This window comes from Mustela nigripes, chromosome 2 (assembly GCF_022355385.1).
Source record: "Mustela nigripes isolate SB6536 chromosome 2, MUSNIG.SB6536, whole genome shotgun sequence".
NCBI lineage: Eukaryota > Metazoa > Chordata > Mammalia > Carnivora > Mustelidae > Mustela > Mustela nigripes.
In genome coordinates this window covers 137,825,984-137,850,947 of record NC_081558.1, presented here as the reverse complement: position 1 = coordinate 137,850,947, position 24,964 = coordinate 137,825,984, and the positions used below count along the sequence as shown (strand labels likewise).

The window sequence follows — 24,964 nt, the reverse complement described above, 5'->3', positions numbered from 1 at the left end:
ATTGCAAAACTGCAGAATAGTGGCCTCCCACTTCACTCTTATGAAGCAAATTTCCAGTCCGCTGAGTACTTCAGCATCTTGGTACATAAAGTTACTTTCTGAATTGGTCTGGAAGAAACTAGCTGGATTATTGTCCAACACATTATGTTCTGTTGCCATGAGCAAGGCAAGACAGGTATTTCGATCTCAAAAGAACTCTTAGGTCAGCAGCATGTTGGGTATTTTATTCTTTAGTAAAATTACTAGGCTAAAGAATTAGGCCTAGATATAGGCCTATCAGTGTACGTTGTTGGATCAGTAATAAAGTAGTTTGGAGTGAGTGCTTGATTTCCAAATCTGTTTTAACGAAACTAATGTTCATTTGACACTTGAGAGGAAAAGTGTGAGTGAATTATTGTAATTACTAATGCTGCTGCCACATTGTTAGTGGTAGTGGTCCTGCTCTGATAAAAATAGCAAAAAGTATTAACAGTTAATTATTAGTAAAGTGAAGTTCTCAGAGACAACAGTAAGAAATACAAGATTGTAGATAGCTAAGTGTCAAAAATTAGGCTTTTGGGAAATTGACCTGTGGTCATTGCAACCTGGTTTTCCTTGTATTCCAAAGCGATGTTGTGTTTCCTGGCAACAAGATGCAGATAACGGCATGTTGAGCCTTGCTGAGAGATTCACAAACAAGCTGGAGCAGCCCAGGTTCACATGGTTACCACATTATTTGGCTAAAGCTATTAATCTCTGTGGTCAGGCCTGTAAAGCTGGTCTATCTGTACTGATTGCACATAACCAGGAAGTGTGTGTTCAGCTGTGTATATGCCCAAGTCTGGCCCAGCAGTCTTTGGATTCAGAAATAATGAATGGCAATTGTTTATCCCATTTGTTTTCAACAGTTTATATGACTTGGAAAATGATTATATACCATATCCCTGTCACTTCATTGTGTGGAACTTGGGGAAAGTTCAAAGTTCTGGGTCTCTAGCAGAGACAGAAGTTCATAGTTTCAAACTGTACAGATAAAATCCTTTGTTTTGCAAATGTATTGGGTTTAACATCTAAATTAATCCAAATTAGATCTGCAATATTCATTTCACTCCCAAGAATGAAATTAGGAAGTTGAGCTACGTGAGTTCACAGGTCTCTAAGATTCTTGGGTACTAAAAACCTTAAAAAAAATAAAAAAGGATTTCAATAGTAAATGCTTATTTGGTTCGTTGTAATGAAATAATTTTAATTATTCTTTGCAATTTTGTCTTTAGCCCAAAGTATGATACAATCCCACTGTCCTTTCTCACTCTGCCCTTATATATCTCCAGATGTTTATTGCTGACATCAACTGGAAACTAGTTGTATGTATGAACTCCCCATATTCAGATGCCAAGGCTTCTTTTGCTCACGGGATGGGCTTTGGAGAACTTCCAAATTCCAAATACACAGTTAAGAAAACAACATTGGATGTTGTGTTTTTGATTAAGAAAACATAGTCTCTGACAATTTAGGCAACTCATCCTTAGTAGAAAATGATACTAAATGGCAGGACTAAGCAGTTTTGAAAGAGCTTTACTAACTGTGTAGAATACTGTTGTGGATAATTGAAATTGTGAAGGATGTGCATATTTCTCTTGAGCAACTGAGATCACCACTGCTTTTCATATTACATTCATGTTAAAGTGTGCCTGAATACAGAACATTCTTCTAGTTATTACCACCCATGAAGGAAAGGCACTCTGCAAACTTCATTTGTAGGTAATCTGTAGGTGAAAATAAGTCCCAAGTTAAGTGATTATTTCTAATCCTGAATTCCTAAAAGAGGGGGAGGGTGAAGAAGAAAGTACAAACTAGATACCATAGTTAATTTTGCTTGGAGGCCAGTGTTCTTTTTCTCCTCTTTGGGAATTAAAGCTTATCAATCAATATGAGAGGGAGTTTTACTAGGCTATATGGTGTTACAGTCTTACTTTGGAGTTCTTTTGATTGTTAATTGCTCTTAGAAGGTTGTTGATTTTTTTTTTTTTTTAATCTATCCAAGAGACAATACCATTAGATGCCTTCACAGGAACTTAGTGAAAGAAGACAGAAGTGTTATTAATGATAATATAGAGCATATGCTGCTATTTTCTGTTTGACTTGCAGAGTGGATTATCTATAAAGTAGAGCAAGCTCCTGACTGAACTATACTGGAATAGTTAAATTAGCCAAGTTAGCTCTGGCCTGCACAGCTGTGATGATATAGGAACTAACTCATTATGTGTTATTGATAACACTGGAGAGAGGAGAACAGCTGAAACTTACTATGCCTTGTGACTTTTTGGTATTTCTTGAATATACACAGCTGGATGAGTTTGAATTTATTTTAAAAATTCCTGCCTAAGAGAAAGAGAGAGCTCCATAAGCAAGAACTGTGTTTGAAGTGACTTTCAAAATGTGTGCCTTCTGCTTTAGGATAAAGCAATCCAATGAATTATTTTTTGTACCTCTTTGTGCTCTATTTACATATGAAATAAAACTAATTGGCTTCTGTCTGTACTAATCCAGCGAAGTTACTGGATCTGTGTAGAGCTATCATGGGGATCAATAGCAATCATCCATTTATTCCCTTTCTGGGTGTTTTTTGTTTGTTTGTTTGTTTTTTGTCTTTTTGTCAATAAGCAGATTAGACTTTTTGAAGCAGCTGTCACCTGACTTCAGGTTGGGGTCAGTCTGTCTCTGAAGTATTTACTAGAATTAAAATGAACCTTCAAAATGTCAAAGATGTATAACTTTTAAATCAAATAGTTGAAGGAAATAGCTTAAGGTTACCTGGCCATCCCTAAAAATAATTACATGATACAGTATGCATTTTCTTGAGTTGACTCTAGAGTTTTTATGTTTTATTATAAATGGAAAAAATAAGTGTGCTCCATTCATCATTTAAGATTTCATTCTGTGCATATGGACATGCAAACACTACGATTTGATCAACTCTACTATGTTCCTATAAATCTGTTTCCTATTGTTACACTAGAATTTCTAGATTCTGGATTCGCATTCTACCATAAAGCAGGTAAATTTATAAATTCCACCGGTGTATCTCTGATCTTAGTTGGTGATCCCTTAGTTTTATATTGGGCTTGGAGGCTCTTTCTAAAGGGTTAAACAGTACGTAGCTCATACAAACCTGGGATACTCAAGAAATGCTACTAAAATCCAGCCATTTGAGATTATGACTGATTTCCTCTGACCTCTTTTTTTCTTATCCTCTGATTGGAGACCACTAGATTTTGCATCCTTTGATTGTAATAATTTTTATCACATTAGAACCTGAGGTCCTCTTAATGTAGATCAGTAACCTTTAATAATTACTAGTGTCTTGTTTGAGAGTTGCGCTTTTCTTTTTGTGGCAGGAAAACTTCAGTATATGTATCATTTTTGCAAAGGAAAAAACATATTTTTTTTTTTAAAGATTTTATTTATTTATTTGACAGAGAGAAATCACAAGTAGATGGAGAGGCAGGCAGAGAGAGAGAGAGAGGGAAGCAGGCTCCCTGCCGAGCAGAGAGCCCGATGCGGGACTCGATCCCAGGACTCTGAGATCATGACCTGAGCCGAAGGCAGCGGCTTAACCCACTGAGCCACCCAGGCGCCCAGGAAAAAACATATTTTGAACTATAAGATGATTCTTGATTATTCCAGCACAACTTTATAAGGCTGGTTCTGGTAATTAGATACTGGTAAGTTTTACAAGAAATTCCCTTCATAAAAGCAGCAGAATTTCTCTTTTAAAATAAAACTGGGAGTCTTAAACTGAAGTGAAGTGAAGTGAATATGAGTGATTTTATATCTTTTTGGAAGATAACAAAGTGCAGAGGGTTTAGTTATGTTCTGTTTCATTCTGGGTTTGAAATTTTTGAGTAATAGCCTAAGGTCTTCGGTTGAACCATACTTTGCAACACCATAAGCACAAACTATACAAAAGAATAAAATACTTCTGAAGTTTACCATTTCTAGGAGCAAACAAATTACATTTTAGATATGAAGAACCTCTTTAATAAAATGTATTATTATATTTATAGGTTACTTATGATAGTGCTTTCTAGGGGCCAGGAATTATACTGCACAGACTTGTGTCTGTTTAAAATCCCTGTAAGTGTTAAACCTAGTCCAGCCCAGTCCCTGACACTTGAACTATAAGCCTTGATAATTCCTTGTTAATGGGGGAATTAGAAATTGCAGTAAGTTCTGAAATACATTTTGAAATCTGGGGGAAAAAAAGGATTTTGTGCATAATAAATTCCATTTATTCAACTTGCTAGTTTATAAGGTTTATATTTGATTTGTGCAAAATTATAGTTGCAGTCGTATGCTAACTATAGCCACTTCTGTGATCAATAACTTAAATTTTAGAAGTTGATGATATTAATGAACCTCTAATTGTGAAATTTAAACAATTTTCCTTGCTTACCTAACCTGTTACTGTTGCTAAGACAAGCATAGAAGGGAGTTAAGCATTCCTATTTGCTGTGTCCACACAGCAAAATGGTGTCTGTCTCCTTGATCTTTCTCTGCTATATGCTGTATACTTTTAACACCCGCTTGGCCAGTAAAGAACCTTTACATGGTCATCACAATGAAAGGGTATGCTCTTAGTGAGAATGCCAGTGACTCTTCCCTTTCACATTTTACAGAAACCAGTGATTTGCAAGTATGTGTGCCACAGAATGTGCCAGGAGTATATTAGAATCTCCCATGACTAAGTTATTTGAGAAGGAGTTCAGGAAATTTATACTATTTATGCAAATGGATGTCCTTTATTTTGGCTCTATTGCTTCTAGGAAGGATTTGTTAATTCTCTTTATGTGAAACATAGCACTTCTCATATGACTGGAAAATATGTTTAGGGCAAGCTTAGAGGAATTTCTCTTTGTTAACAATTTTTTTTCTTTTGGGGGGTGCCTGGGTGGCTCAGTCAGTTAAGTGTCTGCTTTTGACTCAGCTCATGATCTCAGGGGCCTGGGGTCAAGCCCAGCATCAGGCTCTCTGCTCAGTGGGGAGCTTGCTTCTCCTTCTCCCTCTGCTCTGCTGCTCCCCCTGCTTGTTCATTCTCTCTCTTTTTCTCTGTGTCAAATAAATAAATAAATTTTTTTAAAAAAATTTTCTTTTTGGACTGAGATTTTTTTTTTAACTGTCCCTTCTCATTTAACATATAGCCATAGAGTTTGGGTGACCTTTGCTTGAAATTTTTATCAGCACTGAAGAGTGGGGGAAGAATGGCAGGGATAGAGGCCCAAGGGTGAATTTGCTTGCACTGTGTATGCTCTCAGGATCTTGCCTGCACCTTGTGATCTTCACAGCTCCTGCAGCTGATCAGGGCGTAGAGAGGGCAAACGGCACAAAATACTCTAAATAATTTCCTGCTGCGGTTGGTCTTTGGTTTCTGACTGCCACCTGGCTTTGCTCTTTCATTTCATTTCCAGGCGTTGAGAGAATAAAAATAAGCACAGGAGAAATAGATTTGCCTTCTGAGGTAATAAAAAGAAAGATATCCTTGAATGGGGGTAGAATTTATGAAACACAAGGCACTTTGCTTGCTTAAGACGTTTGATTGTCCAAATGCTGCCACACATCAGAAGTCTTGTATAAAGGATTCTACAATTGATTTGTTACCAAAAATTTAGGCTATCTTAACTATTGATAAAACTGAATCTGTCAGAGAAACAGATTGGCTTCATAGATTCCTCTCCCCCAGAAAAAGTTACTGGTTTAAAGCCATATTGAAAGGTTTTGTGGTCACAGTTTATGATATGTACACAAGAAAAAAGGTATCTCCTAATATGTTTTCTGTAGGAAGCCTTTTTTTTTTTTTCTTTAAGAAATTTGCTTAAAACTCTCAGGAAGTGTTGAATTCTCTGTATGGTTAGTTTGCATATATTCAAATCTCTAGTCTTGAGAGCTTCTTAGTCATCTCTGGGTTTCATAATAAGCCATCGAAGTGTATATTTTTAATTTGCTCATTTCAATTAGTTTATCTGTACTAAGTGGGGAAAAAGATAAGGCTAAGTTGAGAAAATTCTGAATAAAACCCTTTTATAAAGAGTTTGTAGTTTCAAAAGTTGATCTATAAATTAATAGCCTGTATTTTCTCCTGGTGGTTATTAGAAGATTTATTTTATGATAGTTGTTTATAATTATAATTTCATTTATGTGTAAATGAGTTCTGAGTTATTTGTGGTTATTTGAAAGCAATTATTTTAAGGTAAGTTGAGCATTTACATACAATTGATTTTGTAATCAAGGAGGAAAACTGTATAAGCAAATATATTTTAGCCCTCTTCCAATGCTGTTTAATTCTATATTCACAAAATTTAATCAATCAGTATGGTGCCCTGAGTACATGGCAGTTTATATTGGCTACTTTGAGGTAAGATAGAAACTTCACAGTTCTAAAAATATTTCACTTAACAAATGGGATATTCACTCATCTTCATAAAAGGCAGTAACTGCATAATTTAAGGCAGTATAAGGTATGATACACATTTAAAAAAAAATCTGTTGTGTGCTTTCTATCCCAGCTATTGTAGAAATTAAGTTTCAGTTCCTCTTCAGGCCATGGTTGAGAAGTATGTCTCACTTAAGTTACCTTCTAGGAGCCTCAGGACATGTGACTGAACTTGGCTAAAAGTTAAGGCTGTATGACATTTCTGATGTCTTCAGAGTGCAAAATTTAATCCCATGCCTCTGTAAATAGATAGCAGTGAGATTTTCTGATCTCTTAGGTGTAATTTTTATTTATGAAAGATTTTTAGGCTTACCACATCTTATTAGAAGGTTCTTTTGTGTTCTTTCCTTTGATCTGGTAGTTTTGTAGTAAAAGCAAACAAAAAGCCCAACATAACAAAATTTAGTAGGTTCTTTTCCTCAAGTAGATATTATAATTTGCTTTTAGTGGTTGCATAGGGCAGAGGGGACTTCAGTGTATGGTATTTTTTAGGGTTTAGGAAGCACTTAGGTGTACTCAAATGTGTCTTGGTATAAAGGTTTTTGAGAATAAACTATGTTATGTGTTTGTTTAGTTCTTCTCATGCTTTTGGGGAATATAGAATTACAAAAGCTTAAAAATGATATTCGTTCATGTAGGGAATCTGCCTTCCTTTTGTCTCCTCTTATTTATCCTCTCATTTTTATTTCACAGTGTTCATTTCTATAATGACTTTAAGACTACAGTTAGGGGGTGCCTGGGTGGCTCAGTGGGTGAAGCCTCTGCTTTCGGCTCAGGTCATGATCTCAGGGTCCTGGGATCAAGTCTCGCATCGGGCTCTCTGCTCAGCGGGGAGCCTGCTTCCCCCTCTCTTTCTGCCTGCTTCTCTTCCTAGTTGTAATCTCTCTCTCTCTCTCTCTCTCTCTCCCTGTCAAATAAATGAATAAATAAAAATTTTTTAAAAGTAAGACCACAGTTAGATGTCTCACAATTTGTAAATTAACCATGGCATTTAACACACAACACAGATCAATGTGATGCTAGACAGCATCCACTCACTAACTTGGTCCCTTCCCATTCACCTGTTTCCAAGATGTCTCAGGAGGCACCAAGGGAGCAGTCAGAATTTTGTCTTAAAATGATCACCGTTTTAAGAATTGATTCCTGGAAACTCATTGTATCTTAAAGTGAAGAATATTTTTGCAGGGGGCCTGGGTGGCTCAGTGGGTTAAGCCTCTACCTTCAGCGCAGGTCATGATCTCAGGGTCCTGGGATGGAGCCCCGCATCAGCTCTCTGTTCAGTGGGGAGCCTGCTCCCCCCGACCCACCGCCTGCCTCTCTGCCTACTTGTGATCTCACTCTCTGTCAAATAAATAAATAAAATCTTAAAAAATATATATATATTTGCCTACCCAAAATTGTTTGAGATATTTAGAACGATGAGCTAAATCCATGATCCAAGTTTGATGTTAATTGTTTTACAGAGTGAGCTAAGCCTCAGCAATCCTGTCTTGATTTGGTCAGGGTCTCTTTAGAGGTGGACCGATTTAATTGTCAACATTTGATTCTTAGCCCACGCACAACTACTGAGGGTCATATGTGTAATAATGGAAACTTCTAATTTTGATCTGTAGGCATGTCTGTATTTATAGATACTTCTGGATACAAAGAGGGAAAATCCAGTTGGTACTAAGACCCATGTCATAGTGTAGAAGTTAAATATAGAATTTTAACCTCTGCTACATATTGAAAGATGTTGCTTATATAAGCATTTATAGAAAATTTTTTATTGCCCCAGTAACTCTGTATTTGAGTCGGTATTAGCAAAAATCTTAATAACAGAATGAATGACAGTTTACTATGCTTCTGAAGCATAAAGTTAGAATACGTAGTCCTCTGAAGTTAAATAACTACACTGCTCTCACAAAATACGTTGGTATTGTATATGCCATGGCTTGATTCTCATCATCTTGTAACATATTTGAAGGGATATATAAACTGCTAGATATTCCAACATTGCTAAATGAGTTCTGGAAACATCAAAGCCAGGTATCAAAAGCCAGCTATATTTTGTGTGCCTGTGAAATTTCTTTAGCAGCAGCAAACATGTCCCATCTGTCATGCCTGTCTCAAGTCCATAGCAGAAGAGCTTAAATACTCTATATACTTCATTTGATCTTTATCCTACTATTGTTAATGACCCTCAGTTTTGGGAGAAATTTTCACTCTACATCACAGTAATAAAATGAGAGGACCTATTAATTGTGTCTAGTTAGTCGGCTGATTAGAGCAGGTGTGAATTAGTTTGACATCACAGATTTATCCTTGTAGGAAAATAGTTAACTCTTAGAGGATGGAAGACAAATTTCTGAAATCTAGCCCCTCTGGTTAAAACTGCTCAGAGTAGGGTCAAAAAATTTAATTGACCATTGCTAAAGACTGACTTCTGTATTTTAGTTCCATCATCTTCCCACTTAAACGTGTTCCACCTCCTATAATTCCTGTCTCCTATAATGGCACCTTACCCAGTCATCCAGATCAGAAAAATGGGACACATCCTAGACTCTACATTCCCTTCGGCCTCACATGTAATCCCTATCTTGTGCAGTCAGATTTTGACTCTTTAATAACTTTCAGAGTCTCCCTGCTATTGCCTCCTTAGTTCTCTATCATCATTTGTCTTGAATAGTTCTAATAGTTACAGATGGCTAAGTCTAAGAATAATAAGTAATAATAATAATGAAAAACATGCTGATAAATATTTAGCAAGTAAGTGCCTGTCTCCACCCTTTCCCTCCTTTTCCCCACCGTGTCCTACCTAAGATAAACAAATCAGTCCTCCACACCATCATTGTTGGAGTAGCTTTTTAAAAGGCGAGTCTGAACTTTCTTGAAAACAGCCCAGTGATTCCTACTGCCCACAGAATCAAGTCCTGACCTCTTAACCCAGCATACAAAGCTTTTCATTATCTGGCCCCAGCCAACATATCCAGTCCAGTCTTATCTCTTATCATCCCCCTCACACACATAACACTCTGACCTCTCACATGAACTGTATGTACTGCCCACTCTTGGGTCTCTTGTGCCTTGTTTGGTTGGCTTCAGCACATGTCAGTCACTCTGCATGTGATGTCCTGCCTCCCATTGTCTGCGTGGTGGCCTGCCAGACTTGATTCTCATTTCATCTACTCTAGGATACCTCCCATGAATACCTTTCCTGACCCCATTTCCAGTAGAGGTAGGCCCTCTGCCTTTGAATCGTTCCCAGAGCACCTTTGTGCCATATTTCACACCATACCACTGGGTTTGCTTGTGTGTGTGTGTGTGTCTCTCTCTCTCTCTCAACTTACTGACTCTGGCCCATTTCATCTTATCCCCAGCACACAGTCCAGTGCTTAGTCAGTGTGTCTACTTAGGATTTTTTTGTTTTTCACATTTCTTTATTGGTTTCAAACAACTTATAAATACAGAAAAATTGTCTAAAATGGTTATATTCCTTACTGGGCTCCCAAATGCATAATCCCAAGAACTATTTATCTAACAAAGAGATCATGTTCTTACTAATTTCTGTTTCATTAAACTTAAAAATAGTTTTGGGTTTTCATTATGGTTCTGTTATTTACATCATGGTCCCCGCTTACTTTCTTTTGTATTTGAAGTGTACACAGAAGAAATGATGGTTGTGGGACATTTCTTTCTGACTTAGGTAGGTGTAGGTGCTCCATGCATAGATAATAAATAATTGAAAAATGTCTTACTTGGTATGTCAAGTTATTTGTTGAGTAGGGGGAGAATCATTGTTATAAAGCATCTAAATTATGAGAATGGGTGTTATTTTCAGAATTTTAGATTAGTTTTGTATCTGGATTCTTACATCGGTATGTGTGGTAGTGTGTTTGTTGGTGAAGCATACAGAAGCAGAATTGTTAATATTTCAGCAGTCCTAGTTCATTCTTTTGTAGCAAAAATCATCAATCTGTTTATAAGATTTTTTTCCTGATTCATCTTGATAGGGTTATATCTTGGGGAAGTCAGTACTGATTAATTTAGCCACATGATATATTTAGTTAAATCTAAATCCTATATAGTGGCCATCTCCCATACTCTCTCTTTTCTGGCCATCCCTCAGTGGGGGATGTCTTTAGGCCTTATAGAGTTCTCATCTACCAGGATTATTGCACCCTGCTTTACAGAGCTTCCCTCTACCTCCGAATCTCTAGCATTGTCTGTTTTGCTCAATCTTCACACATCCAGTATTTACTGCTTTGACCCTTTATCACCTCAATACTCTAAATTTGTACTCTTAAATTTGAGGCTCTGAGATCCTGGGCTTACTTCCTCAGTTCATGGCCTGACATCTTTCATGTTGCCTATTTTACGCTAGTTCACGTGTCCTTATCTGCTTTGTACCCCTGTTTAATAGAGTTCCTTTTCCAGCTACTTGCATTTCTCCTGTCCCTCCCTGTCCCTACCCTTCTTCAACAAGCAAAATGCTTGAATTATTTTTTTCTTGTTCTTTTACACAATCCTGGTATTTATTTTCTTTCTTTACCGGTATTTTTTCCTATTATTTAAACTATTCCTAAAATCCTTTCTCTTAGAAAAAGCTATGTTTGATACAGTAAAGCCTCTTAACTTTTCCTGACTTGATCCATTCCTAGACACCAGTAACCACCTCTTGTTCCATAATGCTGCATGCTAATTCTTTATCCTCTCATTCCCAGGATGTACTTGCCACTGATGAGTTTAGTAGGCAGATTGTACGGACTCTGGTTTTATGTTTTGTTAGTTATTTCTCTCTTGAAGCCCCTGTAAGCCAGGAACTACATCTGTTTAATTCTTTGTGTATTGCCTAATACAGCCCACCATCACCATTACCACACATACATGACTCATAAATGCTTTCTCATAATAGGAGACAATGGTTTGATAAAGAAGAGTGGTGTATGTTGAACATTTGGCATCTGTATCGCATGCATTTTTTACTGATGCAGATGGAGGAGAAAAGAAATTCTTGGCTTTGGATTTTTTAAGCATTCCCTGTTTAAGGGAGAGCAGGTGGTAAAATTAATCTTATAAAAAGATAATTTAATGTTTTTCAAATTTGTTGTTTTGTCTCTGCAAAGTCTAGAAAAGCATATTGAAAATCAAATAGAGCTAAAACAGTACTTTGATACATCAATCCAAAGAACAGTTGATTGTAGTAAATTAGGATTTGTCATAGAAATTTCATAATATCCAATGGACTGAAATGCACAGAGGATGTGGCAAAAGCTGCAGTTTTAGATGTCTTTCTCATGCAAATCATTATCTATGAAGTCTTAATAATACAGGCTTAAACAGAAATTGCTAGAGTGGTGTCCAGAATAAAATCTGGTACTTTAACAACAAAAAGCATTGGCTGTTTATAATGCATATTAACATAATAACTGCTGTTCTACGAATTCCTTAAAGAAAATACTGAGGATTTAACTCATAATTGGGAACACTTACTGGGAAATGAACTTAAAGCAAGAAAATCTGTTTAGATCTGGAAATTATGTTAAGAGGGAGAAACAGGTTAATATCTCTTGGCTCAATATCAGATTCTCCTAAAATTAAGTGAAAAACGTTTAAGCAACTTGATGTGAGGTTTAGTTTAGGTATAGGAGTTCCGGTTTTCAGCATTTGTTCTACTTTTTTAAAGAGTTTTCCAGAAACACTTTTTCCTTTTGAATTAAGTCCCCTTATTTAACATAAATAATTTTAAACCAAGAAGTGTCCAAATGTAACTTTAAACTACATTTTATTGTCTTATTTCCATTTCACACTTAATTAAAAGTATATGGTACTTTTAAGATCATATCCTCCTTCCTTCTTCCTTCCATCCTTCCTTCCTTCCTGTCTGTTCTCCTAAGCAGGGAATCAGGGTTTGGGGAAATGCCTTAGGAATTTTTAAAGGAACATACTGCTTTTATTAAGTTACATGCTTCATTGGCACCATTAGTTGGATATATGACTTGAGGTGGTTTTTTTCCCCCCCAAATAGAATCTGTTTCAAAAATTATGAACATGAGGATAGAGGATGGTAGATTTGCCAGGGGTGTTTATTGAGAAATGTTAATAGGCATACATGGAAAAAAAGGAAGAGAGCGTTGTGACAATTTTGGAAGGATACTTTATAGCCCTCATCATGGTGCTTCAGTATTTACCTAGTTTATTAAAGGGGCTGAAGAGTGGCTGCAATAAGTAAATTGTTTAATTTTGTGTAACCAAGTTTTTTTCAAACATTTGACCACAAAATGCTTTTTACACAGAATACCTATTAACAGTCCTTGAAACAAGTGTTCCTAGAGCAGAATTTGGAAAGTGTTGTACTAACCAACAAAAGCCCTAGGTCAAAATTAATACCTTTTCAAAATTCTAATTTACAACAAGGAAATAAGTTGAATATTGGGAATATTTGTTCCAACACCTGGATTCACATGAACCAGTCATTTTGAGTACACTATACCTGGAGTATCCTGTGTATTATAGACCTCCATTTAGAAATCTGTGGTGGATGGGCTCCTGGGTGGCTTAGTTGGCAAAGCGTTTGTAGGTCATGATTTCAGGATCCTGGGATCAAGCCCATATCAGGCTCCCTACTGCAGGGAGCCTGCTTCTCCTTCTCTCCCCTGCCCCTGCTCATGCTGTCTCTCACTATCCCTCTCAAATAAATAAGTAAAATGTTTTTAAAAAAGAAAGAAAGAAAGAAAGAACTCCATTATGAAAAGGGTAGAAAGATGAAGGAATGTGTCTGGAAACTTTGTCACTCTGCTGATATCTATGATGTTACTTTATGATGTATTTTATTTTTCATATGTTCTTAGGGATATCTTGAAAAATACACAAAAAGAACAATACAATGAACATTTTTCCAGTTATTTAAAATAATGGTTAAGATATTTCAAACACTAGATGAAGTTCCATTAGAAAAGAGATTTTAAATGGACCACCCATTAGAATTCCTTAAATGATATTGATTCATATAATGGGATTTTCCCCCCAAAGTATTGAGATATTTATGAAGTGCTGATTCAGCAGCAGCAGACAAGAGATAACAAAATGACAAAAATATTCTCACAGCCAAACTTCATAATAATCCAAACTATCTTGCTCTTCATGTTTTGCCAACTTCTCCCCCTCCAACCCCCGGGACAAAAGATAGTATTGATATTGGGTAAAATAGCAATACTGGTCTCATCTGGGGTTTGGTGGGTTTTTTTGTTTTTCTTTTTTTCTCTTTTCATCAGGCAATATTGTGTATTTTGTATTGATAAGTAAACTGATAACTCTGGGAAAAAAGGCAAGCTTTAAGAGAAGTTTCTTTTGTTTCTCTGTCAGCTTCATCTTCAAACTGACTCCCTGATTGGCTGAAACCCGGGTTTGGGGGAGGGTGGGATTATGTTGATTGGTTTAGGTCTGTGATACTGTGATACTGTGGGATAAACATCAGTCAGTGTGGTACCATAACTCCATGGCCTGGAACCTTTGGTCTTGTTAAGAAAAGGCATGTAGGAGGGGCGCCTGGGTGGCTCTGTGGGTTAAAGCCTCTGCCTTCGGCTCAGGTCATGATCCCAGAGTTCTGGGATGGAGCCCCGAATGGAGCCCCGCATTGAGCCCCGCATTGGGCTCTCTGCTCAGCAGGGAGCCTGCTTCCCTTCCTCTCTGCCTGCCTCTCTGCCTATTTGTGGTCTGTCTGCCAAATAAATAAATAAAATCTTAAAAAAAAAAAAAAAAAAGGCATGTAGGAAATGGAGAAACAACCAGTAGTGTCCTTTTTACTCCAAATAAGTTTTGAAAATTCTACAGCATGCTATACTACATATTTTTAATGTCTGATGAGATGTTTAGATATTTCTATTTTGCAAATATATTAACAGTTCTTTTTTTGGGGGGGTCTTTTTAGAGGACAAGAATTTTGGGCAGATTTGAATGCCATGAATGTGTATGAAACAACTGAATTTGACCAACTACGAAGGCTGTCCACACCACCCTCTAGCAATGTAAACTCTATTTACCACACAGTCTGGAAGTTCTTCTGTAGGGACCACTTTGGATGGAGAGAGTATCCTGAGGTATTTACAGGTTCTTTTCCCCAAAAGTGCATTTAAATTTTTCTTATCTTTCACTGTCCTTTCCTTCTAATCCTTTACAACAGTGACTAAACAGAACAACAAATATAAGAGCTTACTGATACAAAATGGAGTCTTGTTGATATAATTAACATTATTCTCAATTTTTCTGAGGATGTATTTCTTTTCACTGATCTGGAATCCATAAATACCACTGTTATCAGAGAGGTAAAATGCTTTCCTCAGTATCATAATACTGTAGAGACCAATATTTACATGGTAAGTACTCAGACATAGTGCTCCTTTAGAATAATTTTAATGAGATGAGCACTAGTATATTTCTAGCTGTTTCTGGCTCCTTGGCTCATGTTCACTGAATCATGTGTTATACTTAGCATCTCGGAAGTCTAATGGGAAACAAGCACTCTTAAGCCCCTGGAAGAAATACTTGAAAATGTTTATTGAGCTGTGGTCAGGCAAATCAGTCATTTAAAATTGTGTCATATGTGTACATGGATCCTTAGTGTGAGATGGTAAGAATAGCTTCTAAATCAAATCACAAAGTAAGGTTTTAAAATGATGATGGGTTTACTTTGCCTCTTAATGAGAATTCAGAGTCAAATTTTAAAACAATGAAATGGACTTTAGAGATTAATTTTACATTCCAAAGATCGGACTTCTTTGATTTGATTAAATTCATTTCCAGCATTACAAAAAGGGATAACTGACTTCTTTACCCTTTGGAATTTTCTTTTAAGGCAATAGCAAAAGAAAACTACCTAAGTATAATATTAATTGGTTAATAATACATAATGGAATTAAGATTTCTGAGACTCTTTTAAGTAATCACTAGTATCTAATACCTTCCAAGGAGAATAAAAGACTATTTAAAATGTATTCTCAGAATACATGTCCCTGTGTTTTTCCTCTGAAAGATTTCTTGGATTTGGAACTTAACTAGTTTCTTTGAACTATATACACTACTATCTTTAATCCTCTTCTGAAAATTCCCTTAAGAAATATAAACAAATTTCTAGGACATTGTTAAAGCCTCAAAATAGAGTTGATCCCTGGGCCTCACATGTTTCATAATAGAAATCCATGCTCTTCTGAAGAAGGAGCATCTTTCTATTCTGTTTCTTTCCCCCCTTGCCCCTCCCCAAAAATCCTGAGTGTAAAAGGAATTAATTTGACTCTCTGCACTTTATTGAACCTTTTCTGATGTTAACATCAAGGTTAACTATTTTTGCCTTTAGTTACAGTAACATTTTTTCATATTTCCTAGTGATTGTTTTTTTCTAACTTCTTTTTCCTTTACCTTCTATTTTCTACTCCAGTCTGTTATTCGACTGATTGAAGAAGCCAACTCTCGAGGTCTGAAAGAGGTCCGATTTATGATGTGGAACAACCACTACATTCTTCACAACTCATTCTTCAGGAGAGAAATAAAAAGGAGACCCCTTTTCCGCTCCTGTTTTACACTGCTTCCGTATTTACAGTAAGTGTCAGTGGAAAGCCTTATCTTTACTCTCATTTTATGTAAATATACAACTGAATGACAAAGAGTAAAAGATTTTAAATTAAGAGGCCAACTTGGTTAATACTTCTAGAATGTGAAATTTTGAGTTATTCTATGGGTTTAATTCTTCAGAATAGAGTTCAGATAAGCTACAATTAACCTAACTAAAAGAGTGATTATCCAGTTGATTTTTTTGAACTGAAAAGCAAAGAGAAGTAACATTTTTGTACAACAAAAAAGTAATTATATCGGGGATAAGGCAGTTTTTTGCATTTGCTTCCTGAAAGATTGAGTTTCCTGATGATAACCATCCATGTAATGGTGCTGCTTCCCAGAACAGGTAAACTGCAAGGTCAAGCAGGGAGAGCCCTTCAAGGTGGCATTCTCCAGTTCTTCTTCCTTGAGTGAATTTTAATAGGAAAGATTCTTCTCAAAGAATCTGCATTCTCATTTTCTATGTAAGGCCCACCTTCCTGTAATACTCCCTAAAATTACCTGTCATACTTCTAGGTTGAAACTGATTTCAACCTTCTGAATTGTAGGTGAGCTCTTCCATTTTCTCAAGTCCTCTTCCCCACCCCAGATAGCCCATCAGTATATCTCCATAGATGCAAAAAGGTGGAGCCTGTTACCAGTAGCATGGCCATCTTTGAAAATTAGGAACTCTAGGGAAATCTTTGTGTACTCTCATCGGATATACCATATTTAGAGGCTGCTTTTTAGAAATAATGCTAGATTTACTTGGTTTTATGAACTGGGGAGGTCTAGAGTAATACTGGTTTTTCTCTTCTACTTATCTTAGAGATGTTGTTTTTATATTCTGACTAGTTTGTTTGTTTGTTTGTTTTTCAGTCTCAAACTGTATTTTTCCCAGATCATTATGACAGAATTTTAATGATTCTAATTATGATATTGCAAAAGGAACATTAAAAACAAAATACAAATGAATAAAAATCCCTGAAATGCTCAGTATCCAAAAGCAATTTTTAGTAAGGCTGGTTAAGAAATATATGCTGGCTTTGGGTAAATGTGTGCTTTCTTCCTAGTCCAAGTGTGAAAAATTTTACCTTGTAGGGTTTTTTTTTTTATTAGAAACTAATAAAAATGCCATTTCTGTGATTTCACTAGCACAGCTGGAGATAGTGTCAGCGTCCAGTAGTTAGGAACATATTGTCCTCCTAGTGAGATGGTAGAACTCATTAGTGAGACCAGCAGCTTGGCATGCTGAGCCAATCAAGCAAGATGGAGCTTCTGAGTGAGAGTAAGAATGCTCAATCGAGTGCTGCATTGATGGGGGACTTTTACAAAATGGTGAACATTGATTTGTTTCAACCCTAAGACAAGTAATTATGAAATAATCCCTCCCCCTCTTTTAAAATTTAGGCTTATTTTGTAAAAGTACGAACTATGAAAATACTATAAGCAGTATTAGAATTAGTGCCACAAATTTGGCACCTTACTATAAGGTAAGCCTATAACGTAGGCTTATAAGAGAACAAAGAAAGTCAGTCTGTTATTTCTTCCTTTTTCTTTCTAAAATCTCCTGTTTAGTCTTTTTGTCTAAAACAGCGTTAATCAGGTATAAAGTAAGAGCTTAGCAAATCAAAGAGATTACGCAGACACTTCAATGAGAAAAGAGCAGAGAAACAAGCAGCAAGTTCACCAGGATGGAATGGGTAAATGCAGCCCTTCAGTTCCTATCTGCCCTAGAGTCTGGGGCCCTGAGGCACTCAGACTGGCCTAGTGGAGAGTAGAGAGGGATTAGTTTTAAAAAGCAGGCTGCAAAACAGATTCCAGAGAGACTATGATTTTAATCTTAGCCAGGAAGAAAGTTTTGTTCTTAAATGTTAGTAAATGTAGAGGGTCAGATTAAAACGTAAGTGTCAAAAAAGGCTATAGTAATCATGAAATAAGAGATGCCTAGAAATTGGGAATGCCAGAATAAGGGAGCTGAGGAGAGGGGCTGGCTGACTTAATCTATGAATTTTGACTCCTCCTAAGTGAGAATTTCCCTGGTGCTTTTAATTCCTTCCAGTTTCATTGAGCTATAACTCACCTACAACTCTGTCAGTTTAGGGTGTACAGCTAATAATTTGACATACATATATTGCAAAATGATTACCACAATGGAGTTTAGTTAACATCTATCACTCATAGTTACAAAGAAAGTATTATTTCCTGGTGCTTGCTGCTTTTCAGTGAGGTTGATAAAAAAGCTTATTCTTTAATATTCTTAGAATATTTAAGCTGAGGCTGCATAAGCAAACAAATCTCAAATTTAGAGATGTAGGAGTTCATTTCAGCCAAAAGGACATCTATCCTGTGCAGTCACTCTGTGGTCATGGGAAAGCCTGATAGGGTTTTACTTCTCCCCCCAGAAAAGATAAAATGAATTAATTTTTACTTTGTCACTGAAAGTGGGTTAGGAAACATCTTCTGAAATGGCAAGGAGAGGGAAGGAGAGTGTAAAAGATGACCTTGAATTCTGAAAATCCATTCTTCAGAGGTCCTTGAGTGCAAGTTCTAGACCCTTCAACTTTGCCTCTTTGGAGAAGGCTGGTACAGCACTGTGAAGCACATGGTATGTCATTGGAATACCCATGAGCTAAACACAAACTCAGCAGCCTCAGAAAATAAAGCCACATTTATAACTGTGCTTGTAATATGTATTTCTAATTCATGGCAAGTATAGTGTGTAGAAGTTCATCAGACAGCTGTCTATATGCATTTTAATGTTTTAGCCCAATTAAGATACTGGCTTATTAAAAGTAAGCATCTATAGATGGGAATGTATGATAATTATGAATATTAAATCTAATCTTAATGTTTTAGGATGGTTAGGATTTACTTATACAGGCTCATCTTCAAGTATCTATGAATCTTTTTTGGTCAGTGCCAGGATTTCAGTACGGCTGTGACAGCAGCCTAAAACCTGTTTTGGGTAAAGTGGTTGGGAGAATTTTTATTTTCCTTCCCCAACTCAGAAAACTCTTTGGCAGACGCCTGGGGAACTTAGTAGGTTAAGCCTGTGTCTTTGGCTCAGATCATGATCCCAGGGTCCTGGGATTGAGTCAACACATCAGACTCCTTGCTCAGCAGGGAGCCTGCTTCTCCCTCTGCCTGCAACCCCCCCTGCTTGTGCAAGTGCGTGCGCCCTCTCTCTCGCTCTTTCTGACAAATAAATAAAATCTTTAAAAAAAAAAAAAGAGAGAGAGAGAGAGAGAGAGAGAAACCTCTTTTGGTAACTTCAATTCCTAATAAACCTGGAAATCTGGTAGGCTGGAATTTACTCTTTTTGCAGAGCAGGACTAGAAGGAACAGCTAAAAATAGGGAACTTATACTCTGTGTTTCCTGCCATTTCTCCAGAATAGTGATGGCTTTTGAAGGAGTTACCTTTCAGAATCTGATTAAAGCAGTGGGGCCTCTCTTCAGAAGAATGTGCCCGTGAATGAAGGCTCCAGAGGAGTCTGTCAGGGCTTTATGAAAATGCCTCAGAGAACAAGAACTATTATGCCTCTTCCAGGAAGGTTAGAGAAGCCAGTGCCCCCTTTAAATTGACCCCTGAACTGTATGGATTCTGTAAGTCCTGGTTCCTCTCAGAACTCCTGTCTCTGTCTCCCAAGGGATCTTGAGGCATGCTAAATCGTAGGCACAACCACTTGAAGGGGGGCAGGTGTTAGAGAAGGCAGTTGTGCCTCTATAGCTTTTTAACTTCTTATCAAGCCATCTCTTAAAAGTCAAAAGACTGTGTGAGATGGAGGTGGTGGTAGTGGGAGTCAGGCAAACCTGCATTGCAGCCCTAATATACATCCATCACTTTCAAACCTTGAGGGGAAAGAGAAAGAGAGAGAGAGAGAGAGAGAGAGAGAGAGAGTGTGTGTGTGTGTGTATGAATTGTGAAGTATATAGCAGTGGAAAGAGTATGCATCTAGAAACTATGTAGATAGGCCTGGATTTAAATCCTGTCTCTGTTCTTTGCTACTATGCTAGCAGTTTCTTTATTTGAAAAGTACAGATATCCAAGCCTTATTGCTGGGTTGTTAGGACAGTAACTGATAATGTATGTAAAATGCCTGTCCATAGTATGTGCTTACTGTAAGGCAGCTTGATTAATGAGGAGGGTAATGGTAAGATATACTCTTGCAGATGAGATGCACAGTCACTTACGGTTGTAACTTCTGTGTTACAAAACTCTTTTTGAAAATTTTTAGTTTAATCCATTTCACAGACTTACTGCTTCCTTGTGACCATCACTCTATGCTGAAGAGTGTTACGGTACCCTGGCCCTGAATCTGGGTCTCAGGGCCAGGAATTTCTCTCTCTGATCTTCCTTTTTGTTCTGTTTTGAAAATGGCCAAGAAATATAATTTAAATTTAAGCATTTAATTGAACATTAAATGCTTAATGTTCAGCTGCTACTTAATAGAAAGTCACCTGTCAAAGTGACTAAAACTAAATTTAAAGGTTCAAGGATACACATTCTGTTGTCTGAAGCTTAAAGTAATTCGTTTCATCTTAAGCACACCTAAGGCTATAAAATTTGGATACAATTGACGACCTTGTTGTTAACACATGACATTGAAAGATGAAGCAAATGCCAAATGTCAGCTTTCAGTGCCTACTCCAGTGATTTTTGTTTGTGTTATACAGAAAGTATAAGCTTTTTAATTTTTTTTTAAAGATTTAGAGAGAAAGAGAGCCATGTGTATGTATGCATGCAGGAGTGGGAGGCAGAAAGCAGAGGGAGAGAATCTTCAGGAAGACTCCCCCTGAGCATGGAGCCTCCATAACCCATAAGATCATGACATGAGCCTAAACCAAGAGTTGGACACTTAACCACTTGAGCCACGCAGGCACCTCTAAGCTTTTTTATTTTTAATATTTCATGTCATCTTCCTGTAAGCTCCTTCTTTCCTGCCTGCCTTTGTCTCCCCATCAATCTGCTCCCCGCCACCTATAGAGCCTTTAGTCATGGTAAATTTTCTGCTTAGTACAGCAAAGTTTGAAGAATACATATATTATCACTGCTCTCTTAGAGTTTCTTTAACTGTATAGGCAAAAGAGGAGTCTACAGTTCAAAGTGAAGATATTTATAAATTGTCCCTTGCTTGCCTGCCTGCCTGTAGCAGTACATTCCAGAGTTTTCTCCACAAGGAGGAGGCTGGGAAGAAGCTAATAATAGGTTAACTGTGTATAGGCAATGTCACTTGGAGACTTTTTTTTTTAAATACATAGCATATTCTATATTGTTTTTTAAAACAAGCACTTAAACTATACAAATTACAATTTTAGGTACTGCTTTAGAGTGCTATAATATGAGATGTACTTAAATGTTTTACATTGACATTTCTTCCTCTCCCTTCCAGGACACTTGGTGGTGTTCCCACACAGGCTCCTCCGCCTCTTGAAGCAACTTCATCATCACAGATCATCTGCCCTGATGGGGTCACCTCAGCAAACTTTTACCCTGAAACTTGGATTTATATGCATCCATCTCAGGACTTCATCCAAGTGCCTGTTTCTGTAGAGGACAAAAGTTATCGAATCATCTATAATCTTTTTCATAAGACTGTGCCTGAGTTTAAATATAGAATTTTGCAAATACTGAGAGTCCAAAACCAGTTTCTTTGGGAGAAATATAAAAGGTGAGTCAGCAGTACGACAAATTTAAGAGCTTTTCTTAACCCACTGAGCCACCCAGGCGCCCTAAGAGCTTTTCTTAATGTACTAATGATAGATGCAGAACATAATAGTAAAGACTTTCACAAAATCTATTATGTTTGTATTTTTTCATGTATTAACTCATATATACTCTTCATAACAGACCATGTAAGTTCAGTAACTTGCCACAGGACCTACAGCTAATCAGATAGATATGTGCTGGAGTTTGAACTTTGGCAGTCTAGCACCAGAGGCTTTGCTTTTAATTACTTGACTATGCTGCCTCTCAAATCAACAAAAAGCAAATGTAGTACAAAAGGAATACATGCAGGTTTGAGTAATCTCAGAATTAAGAGATACTCAGGTTGGTGGAATTCGACAAAGAAGTTATCCTGAGAAAGTAAGGTTGTGAACTAGATTTGAAATGGAAGAGATAGCAAGTGAATAAGTGTTGGGGTGGCGGGGGGGAAAGGGGCTCTTCTTGCCTGCAGTGGAAAAGATCATTTTAAACTTTTAATATGATCTCTGATGGCATTTTGCCCTTGAAAGCTACTTTAACATTTCCTCATCATTGAAACCATAATGAGTTTATGACTACATCTTGCCTGTTAAATTGATCTATACCTTCCTTCTTCTGAATTCCCTGTCCACTCTTTTCATTAGGAAAAAGGAATATATGAACAGGAAAATGTTTGGCCGTGACAGGATAATCAATGAGAGACATTTATTTCATGGAACATCCCAGGATGTGGTAGATGGAATCTGCAAGCACAACTTTGACCCTCGAGTCTGTGGAAAGCATGCTACAATGTTTGGACAAGGCAGTTATTTTGCAAAGAAGGCAAGCTATTCTCATAACTTTTCTAAGAAGTCCTCCAAAGGAGTCCATTTCATGTTTCTGGCCAAAGTACTAACTGGCAGATACACGATGGGCAGTCATGGCATGAGAAGACCCCCTCCTGTCAATCCAGGCAGTGTTACCAGTGACCTGTATGACTCTTGTGTGGATAATTTCTTTGAACCTCAGATTTTTGTCATTTTTAATGATGATCAGAGTTACCCTTATTTTGTTATCCAATATGAAGAAGTCAGTAACACTGTTTCCATTTGAAAAATCTTGGTACTGCTAAATTATTTGATACGAACTCAATCCAGCATTTGTAGCAGGTTTTGGATGGGTGGGACAGAGTGGGGAACAGCATTGGACATTAATAGGGCACTTTTAAGACCCATTTTTTTAAGTGCTAGAAAGTGAAAAATTTTTTAAAGAAAAACACGAGTTTTAAAATGACCACTTATTCTTTAATTATTTACTAATTGTTGTTAGTGTACTCAGTGTGGAAAAGACTACAGATTGCCTACTCTTTTTATTCACACTTGTACATATAGGCAGCAATGGTATTAGAAGCATTTTTAAAAAGAAACTGAACAGCCTAACCAATTAAATGTGACTTAAGCCTGGTAGAAGTTTGGCCAAATGAAATGGAGGCTGTGAGCAAATTGAGGATTCTGTTATTTAAAATGATAAAACAACTGGAGCTAATACTACCATACTTATTCCCTGTCCAAAGCATCACTTACGGTGTAGGATAAGTTCATGAAATTCTGGTGGGTGGAAGGAAGTTTTTATCCTAGCAGCAGAACTGAAATATATCACCCAAGCAGAGAGCATTGGTGACTTTAACTGTTCTGCAGAATTTACCTGAGGATTCAGAGGAAGTAAAAAAAAAAGGAACCATTTGAAAAATTTTTGTCGCCAGGAAGATTTTTCACTAACTGGTTATATGAAACATGATTCTTATGTTGTTAAAACTGCAGCCTTAGAAAACTCAGCCTCTTCCATTATCATCTACCCCAATCTGAAGGAGCTGGGCAGCTAATTTGGTTAAAGTCAGTCTTGAGGATTAGTAGTATTACTTTTAGAGTTTCCGACGTAGGCCCCGACTGAAGGTTTTAGAGAAAGGAAGTACATCTATAATTGAATTGTTAAGGCTTATTACCGTGCTTCGCACAAAGTAGACTCTCCAAAGTATTTGTTGGCTTGGAAATACTGTTAAAGGTGGTTATCCCACCCTTTGCCTGCTTTGCCAGATGCAGCTGGGTTCCCCGGCTGACTCTATTTTACACTACTTAATGGAAACACAAACTTGGAAATTGTGCCACTGACCCAGCTGGAGCAGTGTTCGGTGTGTATGCTAATACCTCAGTTCAGAGAGGTAGCAGCTAGGTATACTTTGCCTTAAGCAAAGCCAATACCCGGATTTACAAAAGTGGTAGTGGTCGTTCACAAAAGAATTCACTGTGGAATTCTTTCAGATACCAAGCTCTCCTAGTATGTTTGTGGCTATTTCATTTACACAAAACTTTTCAGGAACTCCTGTGTTGTTTGAAGCAAGATATATCTATCCTGATGTCTCAGTGAATCAGTCTGTTTAAGCACTTATCAGGGCTTCCACACAATTATTTATTTTGCCCTAGTTGATCTCGTTGTTTGCTGCCATTGGCATGAAACAGCCAACTGTGGCTGTTACAGTTGTACTTTCAGTCAATTATAACTTTGTAAACCAGTGATTCCCAATCTTTTTCAAGTTAAGACACCTTACCATTGCTTATTTGATTTTATGAAACTTGTTCCTTTTTTTTCTCCTTAAAGGAAAATAAAGCTTTATGACATATTTATTTTTTTAATAAAACTAAGCAAAAATAAAAGTTCCGGTAATTCTTTAAAACTTTTGTTGTTTTGGTTCCATTTAAGATAAGTGAATTCAGCACATAGTGGATGATCTGTCCTTAAATGCTTGTTGACTGGTTGAGTGAATATGTGACTGAGCGACTGAACAGACCCAATCAGAGCCTGCTGCTTAAACTTTTGTGCTCCAGGAGTCAGCAGAAACTATATTAGGTAGCAGTCACATGTAAGTTTCACAAGAGAAGACTGAATATTTTATTTTGCAGGTAAATATTTGAGGAAAAGGGAAAAGTTGTCATATCAGCAAACAGCTATAGTGAAAAATGAGCAGATTGTCCCCATCAACAGGTGCTGATGGAAACATGCGAAGGAATTTTAGAGATCTTGTCAGCACTTGAGCACCTTAGCTTTCAGCCAACTTAAAGTGATCTGATTTGGAAATGTGAGCATCTCTGACAGTACTTTCCCTCCAGTGTAATCATTTTTAAATTCCTGTATAGTACTGTATATTGTTTTAACTAAGCAAGAGCTGTGGAGTCAGCCTAAATTT

The 24,964-nt window shown here is 37.1% G+C and overlaps 1 protein-coding gene across 2 annotated transcripts in view; it reads left to right on the top strand.

Annotated features, from left to right (window-relative positions):
- The window catches only part of TIPARP (TCDD inducible poly(ADP-ribose) polymerase), a 31,219-nt gene extending 6,819 nt beyond the window's left edge, over positions 1-24,400 (top strand). For both annotated transcript variants that reach the window (XM_059391678.1, XM_059391679.1), the window contains exons 3-6: positions 14,379-14,547; positions 15,882-16,042; positions 21,431-21,709; positions 22,389-24,400. In XM_059391678.1, the coding sequence (XP_059247661.1) occupies positions 14,379-14,547; positions 15,882-16,042; positions 21,431-21,709; positions 22,389-22,836 (1,057 nt within the window). In that variant the 3' untranslated portion in view covers positions 22,837-24,400. The remainder of the gene's footprint in view (positions 1-14,378; positions 14,548-15,881; positions 16,043-21,430; positions 21,710-22,388) is intronic.
- The last annotated feature ends 564 nt before the right edge of the window (positions 24,401-24,964 follow it).